We start from the raw sequence: 20100 nt of genomic DNA on the forward strand, positions 1-20100 counted from the left end.
TGATTAAGTGAACTACTGTACACTCACTCGCTCTCTTGACATGGGCAAGTCCATTAAAAACTGAAAGCACCAATTAAGAGCTGTTTATTCCTGTTTACATTTGGGTTCCGGGGGATAATTGGCTTCTGTGGGAGAAGAGGTCGGTGAGGACCCCTCTAATTGCCTAAATGCACTCTCCATACTCCTTGATCGGTGTTGGGGGGCTGCCGGCCGCCAGCCTGCTCGGGCTCACCTGCCCCCCTCCACTGTGTTTGTTGGTGAGCTTGACTTTGCTGAAGGAGACCGGCGCCTTCATCCAGTGGGCCCCGAAGTTGGGCGAGTCCGGGTGGATGTAGACGCAGCTGTGGCCGGGGGCCTCTGGCTTGCCCGCGGGCACCCACTCCCCGTTGACATACTTCCAGCGGTGGCTGTCCGTCGGGACAAAGTCCAGCAGGAGGGAGTACATGGCGTTGGGGTCCAGCCCGGTGACGCTGATCTTTAGAACGGGGAACATCCGTCTAAAAGCAGAGGCAGAAAGCAGGTGAGGGCCGCCCGCCCACAGAGCGCCTCGGGGTGGGGGGTGCAGACCGTGCCCGGGGTGAGGGGCTGGGCCAGCGCCCACCCCCCACCCCCCACCCCGCTCCAGGGTGTGTTTTCACAAACGCACTGAACACAGGGTCTTACTTTACTCTGTCGCACTCCCTTCTAAAGTCTGAAAACCACCGACCCGGTCACAAGCACCTGAAGCCCCAGTGCACAACCAGAGGCCAGGTTTGTCCAGGATTTGACAGATACTGGACTGGCACACCGAGGCCACCAAGCAGCCCATCCCGGGACGCCGAGGCCACCAAGCAGCCCATCCTGGGCTCACAGAGGACACTTGCTCTGAGTAACAGTAACGGCACAGAAAGCGCAAACGTGGTTTCGCGGTGAAATCGGTGACGGGGACTCAGCTTCACCTTAGACCAGCTCCCCTCCCGCAGGACTTCTCAGAGCCTTTACTGCATCGCGCCAGAGATCCGGGGTTGTGCACACTCTGAGCTGAAGGGCAGGGGGCCTGTCTTTTCACGGAGCATTCCGAGGGAGTTTGCGCTCGAGGAACACACTTTGAGAGCCGCTCGTCTGAATTCACCCGTCCGTCTCCCACCTTCTAGAACAACGCCGGCAGAGATGTGGAGGCCGCCTCTCCTGGCTGCCAGTTCCCTCTGGTTTACTCCTTCTCCAACCTTCTAAGTTGCTCCACTCTTCCCTCAGAGGACCTGGTTTCCAGGTCCACACCCCCGGCCCCGCCCCGCCCCCATCCCCATGCTGCCCTGTGTGTCAGCACCGCGCATTAAAATCCGAATCCCCACATCAGGAAGCTGTTAACAACCCGGAGTCCGGACACTCGCAACTCAAAGCAGCCATCGACCAGCAGCCTCAGGATCAGCTGCAAGTTTATAGAGATGCAGAACCTCAGCCCGCGAGCCAGACCTACTCCATCAGAGTCTGGGCTTTCTCAGAATCCCCGGGTGAGTCACAGGACACGAAGCTTCAGATGTACCAGTCTCGAGTAGCCCTAGCTTTTAAGAAAATAACTAAGGAGAGGTATGCGAGGGAGCTGGGCCGGGGCGGTCGCTCTAGGACGTGTGCGTCCGATGAGCTGGGAAGGATGGAATGGCCCCCCTGCTAAGGAGGCCAGGGACGGCAGCGTCAAAGCAGGAGTGGGCACGGCTGCGGGTCGCCAGGGCCCCTGAGGACGTGCTGCTGGGTGCGGAGGTGCACAGCTTTGAGACAAGCTGGAATGGGCATTGTTACATGTGGAAGAGGAAGGAGCTGACCGACAGACGGCCAGGGGCGGATCTAGACGTGGACTCGAGCCACCCAGGCGTCCGGTCTCCCGAGTGTAAGTTCCACGGGCTTCCGGGGCGGTTCGGACGTCAGCAGGATTGTTTTCCCCGAGGCTCACCCCACCTCGTCGACATTTCCTTTCCCACTCCCTCTCCAGCGTAGTGGGGTTGTTTCTGCCCCCCCCCCCTTTTCTAAACGCCCTGCCTTAGAGACTTCTCGTCCCCGCACGGCAGCCTCGATGTCATCGTCCCACCCACCCAGCCTCCTGAGGTCACTGCGAGAATTCACGGGACACGCTTATTCGAATTCCTGCCGCCTGTAACGAGCCGCACGACGAGGTGGCCGCGTCCTCGGCACTTCCAAGCCCCGCCCCTGGCCCGGCTCCGCTCCTGCCCTAGGCCCGTACCTTGGGCAGTGACTTTGGATGTGGGCAACACAGAGGACATGGGCTCTGCCCCCCTCCCGCCCCGCGGGCAGGACCCGCCTCCCTCTGCTTTTCTCTCCGGGGATGAGACTCCGAGGCGGAAGACGAGTGCCTGCTGAGGCTCCGGGTTCCTTTTGGGGGCGGTGAGAACGTTCTCGAACTATAGCCGTGATAATGGCACAATTTTATGAATATTCCAAAAACTATTGAACTGTACACTTACAAAGAGTGAATCTGATGGTATATGATTATTGCACAAGAAAACAGTAAATTAATCTTTTATGCTACTTCCGTTTTGATTCTCCAGCTGAATCACAATCATCTGCACAGAGGCCCTCGGCTTTGGCGTTACCTGTGGGAAAGGGCTGCCCCCGACAGCTTCGTCCTCCCCCTCGCACCCCAGCAGCCCGTCTCTCCGTCCCCTTGTGCTGGTGGCCTCAAGGAGACGCTGACTGCAGTTGCTATGGAAACAACGCTTCAGAGGACGCATCCCAAATCCAGGTCTTACCTGACTATCACGTCCCTCGCTCCGCCACTCCCCCCACGGAATGACAGGACTTACACTTCCATGCAAACGAGAATGATGATTTCCCCCTAGGGAGGCTGCCCGTGTCATCTCAATGCCTCCAACGGCACATTCTTATGTTCTTTCTTCAATAGAAGGATTTTTATCTATTTTTTAAATCAGACTAAACTCCCTTTAGTGATATCTTGATGTCATTTCACGCATTAAAGAAGACAGAAAGTTTCCTCAGTAAGGATACGTAGCACAGGTAAAGGTAAGAAAAGGCAGCTCCCATCACACACCTGTGCCACACTCCACGGCCAGGGCCACGACACGGCATCACGCATGATGGCACAGCTGTAATCTCCGGGGCGGGAGGGGTGAGAAGCTTCATGCAGTTCTGACGTAAGGTCTGAGAGATGATCTAAACCAGCACAGTGTTTCAAATGGCAAAAGCTAACGGAAACTGAATTTCACTCTGCACTTCGGACTCAGTGTATGTCTGCCTCATCGACGCCTCGCTTTGCCCCCAAGGAGGCAGATGCTATTATGCCCGTTTCATAGACGGGGTGACTGACTGGGGATCCTTTTCCTCTGCCTTTTTTTTTTCCTCTCTCTGTCCTTTTTGATTCTTCTAGAAAATAAATATGGGCGTACCACGATGGAAGGGCAAGGCCCCTCGATGCTTTCCTCAATCTTAATGCCTTATGAGAGGATTATTTACTCCTTTAACAAGTGACTTTTGAGAGGCTGCTCTACGCCGGGAACTGCTCCGGGTGCGGATTCGAGGCAGAAAATGCAGCCTTGGCGTCTCATCCGCGAAGCCAACGCTGTGACGGAGAAGTCGGCCAGCAAAAACGTACACAGCATTTTTTTTTTTACTGTGTAATTTTAGGGTGCAGATGTGCCATGAAGGAACTAAAATGGGTGTGTCGCATAGGGGGATTAAGGAGTAAGGAGCTACTCCAGAGGGACCTTGGTAGGTCCAGGATGACATTAAAGCCAAGACCTAACTAACGTGAAGAAATGGGTCATGCAGAGGCCCGAAAGGAGCGACGTAAACACGCCTACACGCCAAGGGGACAGCAAGGACAGTGGCCCCAGGGCACGACCTCCGACTCCGCTGGTCAGAGCTCGGCCACGGGAAACCGCGATGACGCAGAGTCTCGATGTATGAGCCGGCAGGGACACGCAAGGCCACCCCGAGGTGAGACGGCGCTTCACACTCACCGCGACGGCCGTGCCAAAGCGGGTGGACGGTGACGCGCGCCGGGGAGGACGTGGGGACACCGGACGGTGACGCCGGGGAGGACGTGGGGACCCCGGAACCCGCACACGCCGCTGTGGGAAGGGAAAAGGGCCGACCGCTCTGGGAAACAGCTGGCAGTTCTCCCGCCAGTGACATGCAGTTACCCTGCGACCCAGCGACTCCATTCCCGGGTCCGTATGCAAGAGAAAAGACAGCGCGAAACTCAAACTCAAAAACACAAACGGTCGTGGCGGCATGTTCTCCTAGCGGCCAAAACGTGGAAACGCGCGAACCCATCAGCCGGTGAATGGACACGCGCGTGTGGTGTATGTTCATGCGGCGAAACGTTATCTGGCCATAAAAATGTTACGGCGTGGGTGAACTGTGAAGACGTGATGCTAAATAAAAAAAAAGCCAGTCACAAAGGACCACATGTTGGATGATCCCATTTGTACAAAATGTCTAAAGTAGGCAAATCTACACAGAGAGGTGGAAAGTAGATTAGGGGTTGCCAGGGTTGGTGGGATGGGGGACTCGGGGGCGATGAAAATGTTCTACAATCATTTGTTCTGGCATCGCTTCTGTGACTATGCCAAAAACCATGATATCGTACACTTCAAACAGGTGAACTGTATGGTACATGAATTATCATGATAAAGCTACTAATCAAAAAAGCAGAGGCCCCCGTGTCCTGGCCCGCAGGGCGCACCTGAAGAGTTGTGGAATAGCTCGCTGCTTTATTCTCCTTGGTACTTCGTTTGCCAAGAATTTCATAGCTGTTTTTATCACCGTACGAATGAACTGAGATGCTACATGCTTTCAATCTCCATTAGGCCAACGAGGAATTCATAGAAGTCAAAGGCCCGTAACGGGGGCTGTTGCCCACCCTGCCACACCCAGCTCCCCCGCCTCTCACCGGCCAGGATGCTCTGTGTGTGTGTGTACCTGGCGGCAGCACTCACCACCCAGGCCGACTCCAGGGATGAGCCGCACTTCCAATTGGGTCGACTCTCCCCCTTTCCCTTCCAAGGCGTGACTAACCACAGAGGCACCCCAATGTCCTTGAGGGGCTGAGAAAGATGTAGATCAGTCCCCACCTCAGAAAGAGGAAGATGGAGAGGATGATGGAGGGAACCAGAGAGGGGGCGGGGCATCGTGGCAGGTGAACAGGCGCCGCCCAGACCATTCGAGGTGGCTGGGTTTTGCCCGTGAACTCTGTGTTGCTTTGCTAGGAGGCTGGTTTTCCAGATTTCATTTCCCTGACATGGGACCTTGAGCCGGCAGGGCTGAAGGAGGCCGTGAGGAGTGAGGTTTGCAGAAAGGAAAGGCGAGGAGATAAGGCAGATGTCGTAGGTGAGGACACCGCGGAGACGGTTAAAGGCAAAATTCAGTACGTGTCCCTCGCGAACAGCTGCCTCCACCTCCCCGCACAGCTGTAACATTCACGAAATACTCATCAGAGCTTCGGGAGTGTGTGTGTGTGTGTGTGTGTGTGCTGGAGGCAGGTCACGCGAAGGCACGTGGTCCTCACACAGGGCAACTATGACTTCGGAGGAGAATGTCCGTGGGCTACCTGGACGTGGACATTCACGTGCCCAAAGTGTGACCTGGATTTTCTCCCCTCTTGCACTGGGCTCACTGGAGACTGAATGTCAGCTCACCGCACCAACACCTTTGATTGCTGCCAAATTCACCTGTGATCCCCATGCATCTCTCACGTGATAACAAACAGGTGTACCTGCTCAAGGCGAATTTAATAGAAATGAAGTCAAAATTACTTCACTGCATGGAAATACACCCGAAATAGAGCATTTTCCCTGAAGATGAGGATGTTGCCGTCGTGAAAACAAAAAGTACAAGAGATTTCATTTATTTGCCTTTGAAGCCTCAAATGATTTGTGTGTGTGTGTGTGTGTGTGTGTGTGTGTGTGTGTGCGCGCGCACGCGCAACCTAAAAGAGAAGTTCCTAGGATGGAGAGAAAAGGAAATACTTTTTGAGAGCTGGATGCACTAGAGGTGATTCAGATGAGTTCTCCAGAGATATTCTGATTGTCACTGTTACATCTGAAAGACGACTGAATATGGGAAACTAAGCTTTAAACGGCAACAAAGAAAGAAGGAGGAAGACAGGAGGGAGGAGGGGGAAAGGGTGCGGCAAACCGGGGAAAGAGAGAAGAGGGAGGGCGGAGCGAACCCCCGATTCCCGGTCGCGGGGTCCGTCAGTGTCTTCCCGGAAAATCCTCTTCACCACTTCTGATCCGCGTCGGAGGCGAGCCTCCTGTTCTCACAAACAGCTCTCCGTTCGAAAACGGGTCTTTCATTCTTTCATCTGCCCGTCCTGAGCTACTTCAAAACTTGCCACAACGCAGAACGAGACCCCACGTGCACAGCTGATGACCGCGGCTTTTAGGAAAGTCAGCGGACCGTCCACAGGGCGGGCAGGCGGCCAGGTGAATGACAGGGCGGGGCTGGGGGTGCGACCCCAGGAGTGCCATTCTCCACGGGTCAGGCCACACGTCCACCTGCCTCAGGCCCAGGGGGACAGGGACGGGGTGGAAGGGGAGACACAGCGGGTCTGCACTCGGTAAAGGGGGTGGAAGGGGGACAGTGGAGAAAGGAGAGGTGTCTCCACCAAGACCGGTGAGGTGCTGCGGTTTGATCTGTGACAGAGACCGAGTCACCGCAGGCCACACTCACTCGTCACCAACCCGTCCGTCTCTTAGAGTCTTGTCTGCCTGCGTTATCTGACGTATAAAGGGAGCTTTCTATCTTCCGGCAAAATAAACCTGGACCCCAAAGGGCTCAGAGACCTTTACAAGAATCTAGAAGAGATTTGGTTCACAGTAGCAGAACCTCCACAGATAATAAAGAAACCAAGTTGAGTACATCAGACTTCCACAAAGAATAGTTTTCGCATACTTAATATTAAACGCCCATAAACATGAAAGAATTTTAAATGAGGAAAACTTACACGAGTTAAAAAAAGGCAAGAGAGTCTATGTCAATGTGACATACGATTAAATTGAATTTTATCATGGTTCCAGAATGAACTATATTTTTACTTGGTGACTGTCCTTATTTTACGTTCATATATAGCCACCTTGACAGCCAAACAGTACGGGGCTAAGTCTTAGTGTACCTACTACCCAGTAAGTACAAAGAATAATAAGCAAGAATTTCCCCCTGTTATCAGACCCCATAAAATGTTCACAGTTAATGTTTCCATCTTCGAAAGGAAACAATCCATTCGGGAAGGTGGGGCGGTTCTTCGAAATTAAAAACATGTTTGACACCAAAAACCTGTGATGGATACATCTGATGAAGAGGAGCAACGGGCGTAACTACAGTCACAGATATTAAAAGAAATAAATTCTATATGTGAAATCAGAAGGGGCCCCATGTGAGAGAGAAATATAAAGATCAAGCGAGGCTGGCTTCCCCGCGGCCGGTAACGATCGCGGTGAACCGAAATGCCCTCGTTTCTGGTACACCTGTCACTTGCAAAGCACTTGAATGTCGTGTAACTGCCCTCGAGTTCGTAATGCTCCCAGAGAGGCGAGGAATGGCTCGTTTGCTTCCAAAACGGGACAGTGAGACATCGGGAACAGAAGCCTTCTGCACACGGACAAAAGCCTGCCCGAAGTCCAGCCGGCCCCGACCTTCCTCTCCCGGAGAACAGACCCTCTCCATCCAGGGCGCTCACTCCTGCAAACCCGGCCCTCCTGAAAACGCCTGTCACTGCTCTGCCCCTTCGCGGCCAGGCGGCCGGATGCCCAGTGGGCACCGGCTGGACGTCGGGAGCCCGTCCGGCCAAGCGGGAAGCCGCAAAATTACCTTTCCAAACACTTGTGTCTCCTCTACAAAGTGAAAGCTTCTAATGTTACCTTGACGGCCCCTTAGCGGACTGGATTTAATAGAATCCAAGAAATGCCAACGAAGATCAAGTTCAGTTAACCCCTGATTTGCTGCAGTGGGGGAAAAAAAAGGCGTCTCCCCCCGCGCCCAGGCAGTATGCCACGGTCTCGGCAGCCACGACTCCCCAGCACCGCACACACACGCACCGCACACGCACGCACCGCACACGCACACACCGCGCATGCATGCACCGCACACACACGCCCGGAGCAGACCGGTGGCAGAGGCAACGATTCGATTTGCCCTTTCGTCCCCAGTCTTCGAATGGTGAGAGATTTCTGGCAAGTTTGCTACGCTGGAGGAAAAACGCACCCGGCTTCCAGATAAACTTGCCTTCCACCTCATGTGAACAGAGCTGGGGCTCGGGGTGCTCTGAGGCACGCCGTCCTCCAGAAACTGATGTTTTCTGACACTTGAGTACGTTTCCTGAACCCACAGGGCACACCACCCCCCACTTATAGTTCGTGTTTAGGGAGCATAAAATTCTCAGAATTTCTCCATTTAAAATGCACACAGGACAGGTGGCTTCACCCTCCACTTCTCTGATGATGTCGGACACGTGGATCGAGCCGGCGGGGGAAAGCCGTGTGGCTGTTCTCGCGTGTTCGATCAGACCCCGCCGCCTCCCGGCGAAGGGCGGCCGCTCCTTCAGTGTCCCAGGGGCTCCGCCTCCCTTGCCAAGCCCTGCCGGCCCGAGCGGGGCACCAGGTGGACTCACCGGCCATTCTTGGTCACGATCATCTCGTTGGTGACTTCCTTGAACCTCTGCCAGAGCGGGGCGTCCTCCAGGATGACCTGCAGCTGCTGCTCCGTGGGGTCGCCCTTTTCCCTCCCTGCCTGAAGCTCGCTCTCCACCACGTTGAGCAGGCGAGACACGGTGCCATCGCTGGTCTTCTGCGCGCCCAGCCCACTCATGGCCACGGGCCCCTCGAACCTGGCCGGGAGACGGGGCGCACCTGGCCTCACTTGCCCGGGAGAGGACTGTGCCTGGGGAGCTGGAGAGAAGGCGCCTGGCTCTTGCTTAAGCTCCTAGCATGACACCCCTTAAAGTCTCCAAATTATGCCACCAACCTGTTAAGCTTTAGCTGGGGAGGGGGGTGGAGGGAGGGGAGGGGGGAGAAAAAGCCCTCTCTTAATTACTCACTGGATCAGGTGGGAGGGAGCCCGCTTCCCTATTGGCTGCTGTGCCCAGAGTAACCGCTTAAGAACAGTACTTCATCCAAATTATCAGGCTTTTATCTTGTTGTACCTGAAGAGGTCTAATCGGTGTATTGAGGACCATTTTGCCGTTAATTAAAATTGTTCCGGGCCCCGACTGCAACAATCAGGCAAATCATGTTTGTGTACAAATCGCGGCATGTGCCACCTCTAAGGAAGAGGTCCTGGGAAAATCGACAGACTTGGCGACGACACCAGCTCCCCTGACCCGGCCGAGGACCTAAATCCCTCAGCTCCCCGCCGGCCCGGGAGGAAGGGGCAGGCGCGGAGGCTGAGGCGCTGAGCCAAGGGAGGCCACCGCTGGACCGGCGGAGGAGAGCGCGTCGTGTGCCACACGCTCCAGGGGCAGAGATCGGGAAGGGGCGAAGGGCCCCTTCCTCTCGCGGTGTCCCCTGCTGGTCCCCTCTTCCCCGAGGCGCCCGACACACACCCACACCCTGCTCGCCTCCCACAAACAAGAGCTCTGAACCTGTCCCCCCGACCCCAGCCCCGTCAGGATCCAGAGCCCCAATTTTCCTCATCTCCACCCCTAGCCAGAGGGAGAGAAAAGTCACTTAGCCTCCTAGCCATCTCTCGAAGGAAGGACTCTGCCCCAGTGAGTAAAAACACGCCTTCCGCACGGTCGCACAGAGCGATCTGGATCCTTGGCCCGGAAAGGCTCCCCGGCTTTCCCTGCGGACGGCCGCTCGGGCCTCCGGGTGGAACCCCGTCTCCTGGGGAGACGCTGCTGGAAACGTCTCTTTAGCCGGCCACACCGCAGGCGCCCAGCGTTCCCTGGGGGTGAGGGCTCTTCTCTGGCTACAACAGGACATCAGGAGACCACACAGACGGACAACAGAGTCAGGCAGGGAAGACGCGGTCACCGTGAGGATGACACTGAACACGCACGGGTGCCCTCCAGGCGCGGAGCGCACGTGACGCACCGTCCTGCGGAGGGAGCAACGGCCGCCTCGCCCCGGAGCGGAACGGACGGTGGAGAGAAGCAGGCGACGGAAACGGCTGAGGGCTCTGCACGGGGCCAGGTCCCCGGAGGCCGTGGCTCACGGGACGTGGTGGGCAGACAGACGCGTGCACGGCTGGGGTGGAGCCGAGGTCGAGGCCGCTTCTCTGAGGAGCAGACAGCTCGTCTGAGACCAAAAAGGTGACGAGGACTCAGTCGGATTGGGGCTGGGGGCAGTTCCAGGCAGGGGAACCCCACGTGAGAAGCAGGGCCCGGGCCACTTACGGGGAGGCCAGCGGGGCCAGGACGTGGGGGAGGAGGGAGTCGCGTGAGAATGCCCCAGAAGGGCCTGATAAGCAACGGTGACGACCTGGATTTTATTCCACGTGACACGGGAGGACGCAGGAAAAAAGCACGATGTGCCTTGTGTTTTTAAAAACCTGGCTGATTCGTAGAGAACAGACTAGTAAAAGGCGAGAGCTGAAGGGACAAATGAGGAGGCTGTAATCGTGGTTCGGGCAAAAGGGGGTGGTGGCTTAGCCCGTGGTGGTGGCAGTGGCCGCGAAAATACGTGACTGGACTCTAGATACACCTCGGAAGACGACAGGACCGGAACAACACGAGGGACTCGGTGTGGGGATGAGCGGGAGCCAGGAGCCACGGGTCCGAGCTGAGTAACTAGGAGGTGGTGGGGCCGCTGACTGGGACGCGGAGGCCACGTGCCACCTGTTACAGCAGCAGAAGAAACTAACACGAAGACCCAGACATCTAAGAGGGGCTTTCCAAAGAGCGCCGCTCGGAACCGAGGCACGCGTGCGGCTCTGAGCTTCCCAGCGGCCAGTGCGCAGAGGGGAAACACGATCTGGCGTACGTCACGCTGTGCTCCCGAAACGGAAGCCAGCCATTTGCCTGGGGGAACGTGCCCCACACGTCTTTATAAGGAAAACACTGCGTGACACCGTGAACACTGGTTCTCTAAATACCAGGAGGATGAGGGGCCCCGTCTTTACAGAGATGAAAGCACAGGCTCAGGGAATTCTAATAGAGAGATACGTGAAGTGTTTTGGACGTAGCAACGAGGGAGAAGAGGAGGAAATAATACTGTTTTTTCTCATCAGTTATACCCAAAACAGTGATTTCCTGAAACCTCGGTGAGCACGTGAGTCTCTTCAGCCCGTGGACCCCGGAAAAACATGACTGGTGGAGAACAGTGCACGCAATGGCTTCGGGCAAACATGGCCAGAGATGGTTGCACCCTCGTGACCTGGGGCCCGCCTGTCTGAACAGCAGCTCCCCTCCGAGGCTGTCACCGCCGAGATCCGTATGCCACCAGGTGTTTCAGACTGGGCCACATGGATCTGCTGATACTCAACCTCTGCTCTCCGTGGGGGTCGGAGGGGGGGATTTCATATGATTCACCCTAATTGTTGGATTTGAATCTAATATAAAATGCTTCGACTAATACATCTATGTATCGTTTTCCTTGAATAACTGCTTTCTGGTTACTAAACATCTTACCGTAGACAATTTTGGAAAAACACGAGCAGGAAAAGCCGTGCGTGTTCTCAGCACCCAGAGAGATGACCTCTGCCAACAAGCTTAGCACAGACATTTTTTACCTACGAGTATATGCGTACTTTTTCCTTTAAGATGGGATTTGAAAATGGTTGTGACGGGGCCTGGCAGAGCGGACAGATGCTTTCATGGCTGCTCCCCACCAAGCCCTCTGACATGGCACCACAGCCCCACGCGATGTAATCCCACAAAGCAGCAGCCTGCAGAGGCAGAAACAGCAGCAGCAGAGTGTCCCGGACACGGGGGACACGGGAGGAACGCGAAGGAGAGCCCCGACATTGACGTGTGGACGTCATAAGGACAAACGTCCACAGCGGGCGAGGGTTTATGAAGCAACCAGAAACTGGGACCACGCGTGTCCATCAAACGCGGTGCATTTTCCTAACAGACGCAGAAGGAGGGGGGCACATCCCGGAGGAGGCGGAGCGCAAACTCGTGCATCTCCAAATGTCCTCACCAGCCAACACTGTTGTGACGAGTGTGAGCAGGGATCCCATCCGAAGCCTACATGCTCCCGCCTGTATGTGTGATTCGGAGCGGCACTACACACGTACCTCTGGAAAGGCATCAGGGACCACCTCCTGGGGCCGGACACCTCAAAACTCCTGGTTATGCAAAATCACAGGACCGTGTACAACCACGGGCACGGCCCACACGCTCACCGTGACCACGGGGCCCTCCTGGAATGCCCTCAGCGTCCTGACTCATGAGCCTGATCCACACGCACCTCCCGACTCTGTGCTGCGGCACAGGGGCAAAGCTCAGCTCCCCAGATATCTGAGAGTAGCACGAACTGGCCCCAAGACCAGCTGGAGACCCCAGCCTACATCCGCGCAGCTTGCCTGGCGAGCAGCCAGCCGGACTGAAGTGGGAGCCGGGGGGCTGAAGGATGTCACTTTGAAAAAGGGAGTGGATCAACTATCTAATGCCTATGACTTTATAAGAGGCATTTATGGTGTGGCAGACAGTCTGCAGTTGAATTAATAACAGCTACGTATTAGTTTTCTATCGCTGCCTAAGAAATCACCACCAATTTAGGGGCTTAAAACAACCTCCATTTCTGACCTCACAGCTTCTATGGGTCAGAAGTCCAGGCAGAGCACAGCTAGGCTCCCTGCCCTGGGTCTCACACACCTAGCTAAGGTGTCGGCTGGGTCTGGGACTTCATCTGAGGCTCAGAGTCCTTGTCCGACCTCATTCAGGGTGTTACCAGAATTATATTCTTTCTGGCTGCAGGACTGAGGCCCCTGGCTCCTGGCGGCCACCTGTCTCCAGTGCAAGACTTGGCTGTCTGCCTTCTCCCCCCAGGCCAGGAGGAGAGCATCCGCTGCTGCTTCTTTAAGGGCTCACCTGCTTAGGTCAGGCCCACCCAAGATGACCTTCCCTTTACTAACTCAGACTCACCTGATGAGGCATCTTAATAACATCTGCAAAGCTCTTTTTGCCCCATGACAGAACGTAACCACAGGAGTGATGTCCCTCATGCTCAGAGGTCCTGCCAACACTCAAGGGAAGGGGTGACACAGGGCACGTCCACCAGGGGACAGAAATCTTAGGAGCTGCTTCGAATTCTACGTACCGGAAAAGCAAGTGAGCGAGAAAACAAATGGATGTTTGGAACCTGGAGGGAAGTGGCAGAAGCGCCAGCAACGAGGGCAGGAGACAGGCCGCCTCTGCGGAGGCCACAGGAGGCGTGTTTCCCCTGCGCGTTTTTAACCAGGTGAACGCGACGCTAGCAACACTGCTTTCTAACCTGATTTTTTAAATCCAACCACTTATCATTTTCCCATGTTACTGAATAATGTTCCGCATTCTTTTAATGGTTTGTAAATTATTCCATCTTAAAAATGGGGGTCATGTTTAATTGAACCCATCTTCTTATATATTTACTGTTTGTTTTGTTGATTTAAACGAATCGATAAAAATGCTGGATCCATTAGATAAATATTTGCGAACAGCCGTGATTATTTTTTTCGCACCGTTCTGAGAAGTCGCGCTGAGAACGCGGATGCTCAGGGCTTCGTGCGCTCTCTCCCTTCATCCTGTAAGCTGAGCGCGAGGATCCTGTCTGTTTCTCAGGAGAGCATGTTGAAGCTCGGAACGCAGGTTAAGTAGCTGGTCCCCAGGCGCGGAGCCCGCGCGTGGGAGGCCGGGAACAGCCCTGGGTCCTGGGCAATAACTCGCTGTCCCTCGTTTCACGTGCTAGGAGGGGCTGAAAACACATCTTTGAGGCCTTCCAGCCAGCGGGGCCCGTGGCAGCAGGCGGTGCGTGCTCCTACCATCGACACCGGCATCCGTCCAGCCCACGGTGTGGGGTGCCCACCTGTGCCGCCCCCCGCCCACCTCGGAGAGCTCACGGTCGGGAGGGAAGTGCCAAGTCGCCTGCAGTGGGCCTGTGGAAGGGACGGCTTCACGGAGCAGGGGACATCTCAGCTGAGCTTTGAAAAGGTGGACGTTTTGCCTTGAGCGCAGGACAAGCCGCGTCCCAGGCAGAGGGCATGTTAATGTCCACGAAAAGGCGGAAAAGCATAAGACGCCGAGTGTCCCAGCAACACGGAGCATCAGGCGAGACAGGAAACGGTAATGGGGTTTGGACTTCAGTACTTCGCACCAGGAAACAATTTTAGGTGCCACGTGGACCGACACCGGTTGTGATCACAGTCATGCCTGAGACACGCACAGTCATGCCTGAGACACGCAGTCATGCCTGAGACACGCAGTCATACCTGAGACACGCATAGTCATACCTGAGACACGCAGTCATACCTGAGACACACAGTCATACCTGAGACACGCACAGTCATACCTGAGACACGCATAGTCATACCTGAGACACGCATAGTCATACCTGAGACACGCAACTGCCTTTAAGGGTGGAAGTTCTTAGGACAAGGAAAAAGAAAAACAAGTGAGAGAAATAGTTCAGCCCAAACATTAATAAAGCAACAGGGCTCTTTAGGAGGAGGATCCACCGGGATCAGTCACGGCTGGCCGTGGCCGCGGAGGGAGAAGGCCTGCACGATGATGCTCCAGCGTCCGGCTGGGGGACTGTCGGGGTCGGGGAAGGCAGAGGAGAGCTGGGAGGGATGGCGGTCCCTGTTCGCCACGTGCTCACTTCTAAGCACCGTCTGCAGGTCCCGGGCTGTCTGAGGCCTCATCCCTGGACACCGCCTCAACTATTCAGAACCAGGGGGAAGCAGCTATCCAGCTCCGTGACCTCTGACCTTGAACGCGGCTGATGGGACTGGGAGGCTAAAGGTTCTGATGACTCGAAGTTTTGTCTTGCGGGTCCAGCAGCTGCCCTGCTGCTGCCGGTTGGGGGTAAGGGTGGGGGCTGCTAATTAAGGGGTGCGGGCCAGCTGACACCCGATAGCAGCGCTGTGTCCTCTGGCACATGGCGGCCCGTGGCTCGGACTGAAAGGGCAGAAATTGAAAGTCACGCAACCTGAGCTCACGAGCTTGCGCTCCCCGATCAGCGCCCGGAGCCCCGGGCACACAGCGGGCCGGATCCACGGCGGCGGCACACTGAGTCCCTGCAGAAACCTAACACCCGCTCCACCCACCTCCAGGCCGCCAGGAAATTAGCACTGGCCCAGGTACCTGGTCGTAATTAAACGGAACAAAAAGACAGCTGCTCTGCCTTTCTTTTTTAATCACCAACATGCGGCCCTGGGGATTACTAGCTTCGGGGTGACTTGGGGAGGATTACTCTTTCATTAATGTCTGGGGTCAGTTCCAATACGATGTCATCAGAGCCTTGGAAGATGCCTCCCCACGCCGACGGCTCAGCCCTCTGCACTTCTGAAAGGTGGTACCGTACAGAGCCACTGGCAACCTACTATTCGTCAGAGCCCCAAATATCTGATTTTTCACCAGAAACGTCACCCAGAAATGAATTCTGCCCTAAGTTTCTAGGTGTCTAAGAGAAAGTCACTGAGTCTCTGACGGCGAGAAGCAGCAGCCCTGGGGTAAGGACATGACTGTCCAACACGCTAACAAAGTTCAGAGATTCTCGACTTCCCGAGAGCTGCCCACCGTCCATCTACCACGCGCTCACGCAGCCAAACCAGGGGACACAGACATGCTGACCACACGACCGAAGGCCGGGCACTCGGAGAGCGGGGAAACGGAGAGGCACGTGCCCATCCACGGGCGTCAGAGGACAAGGAAATGTCCACGCTGTGTGGGAATAAACAAAACACATCTGCGGGGCAAAGCCTGCCTCTCTGCCACTGTTCTTCTCACTCCTTCCTTCATGAAATGCCAGTCTCCTTCCGGCGGGGTGCCAAGCCTGGGGACAAGGCAAAAAACAGACACAGCCTTCCCGGACCTTCGAGTCCGCCAAGGATGACGCCCTGGTCTGGGAGGGGAGCGAGGCTTAGCCCGAGGTCGGAAGGGTACGTGGGAGGCAGCCTGGCGAGAGGAGAAACACAGACAGGTGGAAACTGCGTGAAGACGACGAGAGAGTGAGACGAGACAGGAGACAGCTTCCCAAAATGCTCAAAATAAACTGTAAAAAAAAAAAAAAAAGATGAAAAGGATGGTTAAATCCAAATCATAATGAACACACCTCTCTCGATAATTCATAGACGCAGACAAAATCAGCAAGGTTCGGACGTGAACAGTGCTATCGGGCTATCCGACCTGATATTTACAGAATACTCCACCCAACCACCATCAAATACACGTTCTTTTCAAATACACATGGAGCATCCACCAAGACAGACTACATGCTGGGCCAGAAAACAAGTCCCAATAAATTTAAAAGGATTAAAATCATTTAGAGTATGTTCTCTGACTACAATGGAATTCAACTATACATCAATAATAGATATTTGGAAAATCCCCAAGTGTGTGAAAGTTAAACACACTTCCAAGTAATCAAAGGGTCAAAGAAGAAATCACAGAAAAATAAGAAAACGTTTAAAACTGCATTAAAATAAAAACACAACATATCGAAATTTTTGAGATGCAGCTAAAGCAGTACTTAGAGACATTTATAGCATATTAGAAAAAAATAAAAATTCGAAATCAATTATTTAAGCTCCCAGCTTAACTTAAAATAAAAACACAACATACCGAAATTTCTGAGATGCAGCTAAAGCAGTAGAGACATTTATAGCATATTAGAAAAAAAATAAAAATTCAAAATCAATTATTTAAGCTCCCAGCTTAAAAAGAGTAAGTTAAACCCAAAATATAAGGAAAAAAAATAATAAAGGTAAGTAAATTAAAAACAGACAACCAATAGTGAAAGTCGACAAAACCAAAGCAGGCTTTTTTATTGTAAAATATAACACATCACAGAAGTATACACACGAAAACATACAGTGCAATGATTTATCAGAGTGAATATCTTGTAAATACTTGATCAAGAAATAGGACCTGACCAGCCCCCAAAGGCCCCTGCACAAGTGTCCCCTTCCCAATCACTAACCACTCCATCTCTCCAAAAGTCACCGTCCTAACTTCCAAATAACTTCGTTGCTTGTCGTAATTTTGCCACCTAAGAATGCGTCCTTAAAGCCTAGAATTTAATTTTGCCTGGCTTTTCATCTCCATATGATGACAACACAGTACGTATTAGATGTGTTTGTTGGCCATTCATGTATCATCTTTTGTTAGGTGTCTGTTCAAATCTTTTAAACTCTGTTGTCTTTGAAGTAACCGATAAAATTCAAGCTAGATTAATCAAAATAAACAGAGGAGATATAAATTACCAGTATCTGTAACGAAAAAAGGACCAAAACTACAAATCCTATAGACATGAAAATAGTAAAAAAAAGTACGAACTTTATGCTAGTTAGACAACCCTAGTTTACGCAAAGTGACTGAACCAGCCAGGTTTGCAGGAATATCACAAAATAAACGTTTGATTTACCTTTCAAAAAATCTTCCAAACTATCCGTAGACTCGTGTTAATCCCTAAGTCACCTGAGAGGACTACATATCAATTCAACTCAGAAAACACCTTTAAGTGCCTACACAATGTGGGCTACCTGTGAAGGATTCCTATTAAGGACACGGTCTTTTCTTACAGTCTGACCATCTTCATTTGGTTTAGTGACTCCTGGAAAAATGAACACAAATAAGAGACAACACTAGCTTTAGGAAAGATCATAACGCTATCATTTATTAAAGGAGAAGAGGCAAAAAAAGTTTTGTGATAGTCTGGGGGAAAAAAACAGCTTCGTTTTCAGCAAAATGCTTTCTCTTTGAAATGAGTTAGTAAAAAGGAAACAACAGTCACTGTATGAAACAGTCTCAAGGTAGGAAAAGTAGCACACGATAATGTATTTCTGAATACAAAGAAACTCAGGTATGCATCAGCAGCACGGAACATGTATTGCGCATCCACAGTTACAAAAATGGAATCGCGTTTTAACAAAGTGTTTCAAAAGCTCATCATATGAGAACAGGCACAGTGTCCTGAAGGCAGAGGAATTCCCCATGGGCTTCTGTATGTCCTCACCCCTGACTTCACAATCAGAATTTACAAAAGCAGCATAAAAAAAAAATCAGAATTCATAAGGTTTTTTTTTTTCCTTTCCTTGTTCAAAGTGGCTAAGTCAAGCACATGTATCGAAAAAGGCAAAATAAACACTTTTCGTAGCAGAAAGGCCACAAGAGCGAGCGTAAACTATGATTCTCCTGTTCGTCCGCACTCAGAACAGGGCCCGCTGCCTCCCTGCTGGCAGACAGAAGCACCTGCCAGGTACCCAGGTACCAGACTTAGCAGCCATGCTCACAGGATATTCGGTTTCATCAGCCCACTTATATCAGGTAACTTCTGTCCGTGACTTTTTTGGCTGCTGTTTATTAAACGCAGTGACGTTGCTCTGTCGGGAACACATACATCGTTATTGTTTATTACAATGCCCTGGACTGACTTGTTGCTTCAAACCGCTGTTTCTCCCATCCGGTGAACTCACTCTTCCCTGCTTTCAGCTCCTCACATCTCCAGAAAAATTTCTGTGCATTTCTAAGCCCATGATCAGTTTATCGGCTCCTGCCAGGAAGGACGTGATTTCATTGTGAATTTAACAAAGACTCTGCTGCTCCCCTGGTCACCGCCCTGGACCTTGTCACAGGCCTGGAGTGAGGTCGGCGGCCGTGCTCGGGGAGGCCACGCCACAGAAACCCAAGCGCCGATGGCAAAGCTTCGGAGAACCGCGGACCCGGGAGGGTCGTCTACACACCTGGGGCAGGACCGAAAATCGCCAGAAAGTGGAAACAGACACCCTACCTTGAGTGAACTGGGATCAAATCAACTACACAGCACCTTCCCTGCTTGCTCAACTACAAACTCTCAAGGCCTCGGAATTTCCCAAAATTACGAATTTCACACAACCTCCCGACCGACATTTTATGTTTCAAAAAAATTCTAGATTTCTAAATTTAAATTCTTTTGTTAACATCTTACTACGAGGCCCCAGATATAAATCTACATTTAACTTTAGTTCAATTTAACTAATAGCTTTTTTTAAAACGCCACCTGCAAAGAAGTTGCACATCGAACACACCAATAAAATCCTGGATTTTAAAAATTAAAAAAAAAAATATGCCAAAAATCTAGCAAAAATCTAGTGGCTTCATCAACCTTAAACACTGATTTGTTATTTGCTGAAACTAAAGCGTAAGGTCAGTTTGAGAATTTCTGAATATCTGTCACCCTGCGGCTGACCTGGTCAGAGGAGGCTGGCCGGCTGCACACCGCCCCAGAGCCGCAGCTCCATTAACTTGTTGCACGGTCTCATCATTCACACGGCCACACTTGTCGCCCCCGTGGAGCTGCCAAAACCAGGAGCAGCCAAACCAGCATCCCCACATCCCCGCTTTGAAGCTGTCTCCCTTCTCAACTGCCTCCTAATGAAAGTATCCACAAGTTATGTACTCAGATGCGTTTTGAGATTCTGTCTCTCGCTACCTGTGTATACACTGATTAGGATGCAAGGGAGGTGGCACTCGGGGAGAGTCCACAAAACACCCTCCAAGAGTGACGGACAGAGGCTCTAAGCACTGAGATCACCAGCCAGCGAGAACACTCAACTGGGGAGGGTCTCATGCCTGCTGGAGACGGACAGCTTGCCTGGGAGAGGGAGGGAAGGACCCTCCAGGCGGGTCTGAGCAGCCGGCCTGGGCACAGCCACGCCAGGAGCTGGAGAACCCAGACAGAGGGACAGAGAAGACGGGAGGCCGTGAGCCAGTAAGTACCCAAAAGCAGTCCCAGGGGCTGCGGAGCCGGGAGGGCCAAACACAGGGCCCCGGCTCTCCAGGTGTGGCCGGCGGTGCCGCCCCCAGCACGGCCATCAGAGCCAAGTCCAGGGAAGAGCGCTCAGGCCTGGGCCGCACGGGGCTGCGCGTGTGACCTCGGGCGAGCACTTTTCCCCTCTGCAAGAGTCGCCTCCACGGTTCCCTCCACTCCCAAACCCCAAATTGGGTGGGGTGAGAGGCAGGGGGTGGGG

At 53.2% G+C, this 20100-nt stretch overlaps 1 protein-coding gene across 1 annotated transcript in view; it reads right to left on the reverse strand.

Annotated features, from left to right (window-relative positions):
- Window positions 1–8817, reverse strand: part of TBX19 (T-box 19) — a 21524-nt gene extending 12707 nt beyond the window's left edge. Inside the window, exons 1-2 of the mRNA XM_015586148.1 lie at window positions 8621–8817; window positions 233–497 (exon numbers count right to left, since the gene is read on the reverse strand). Of these exons, the coding sequence (XP_015441634.1) occupies window positions 233–497; window positions 8621–8817 (462 nt within the window). The remainder of the gene's footprint in view (window positions 1–232; window positions 498–8620) is intronic.
- Between the last annotated feature and the right edge of the window lie 11283 nt (window positions 8818–20100).

The sequence above is a fragment of the Pteropus alecto genome, unplaced genomic scaffold (assembly GCF_000325575.1).
Source record: "Pteropus alecto unplaced genomic scaffold, ASM32557v1 scaffold101, whole genome shotgun sequence".
Taxonomy (NCBI): domain Eukaryota; kingdom Metazoa; phylum Chordata; class Mammalia; order Chiroptera; family Pteropodidae; genus Pteropus; species Pteropus alecto.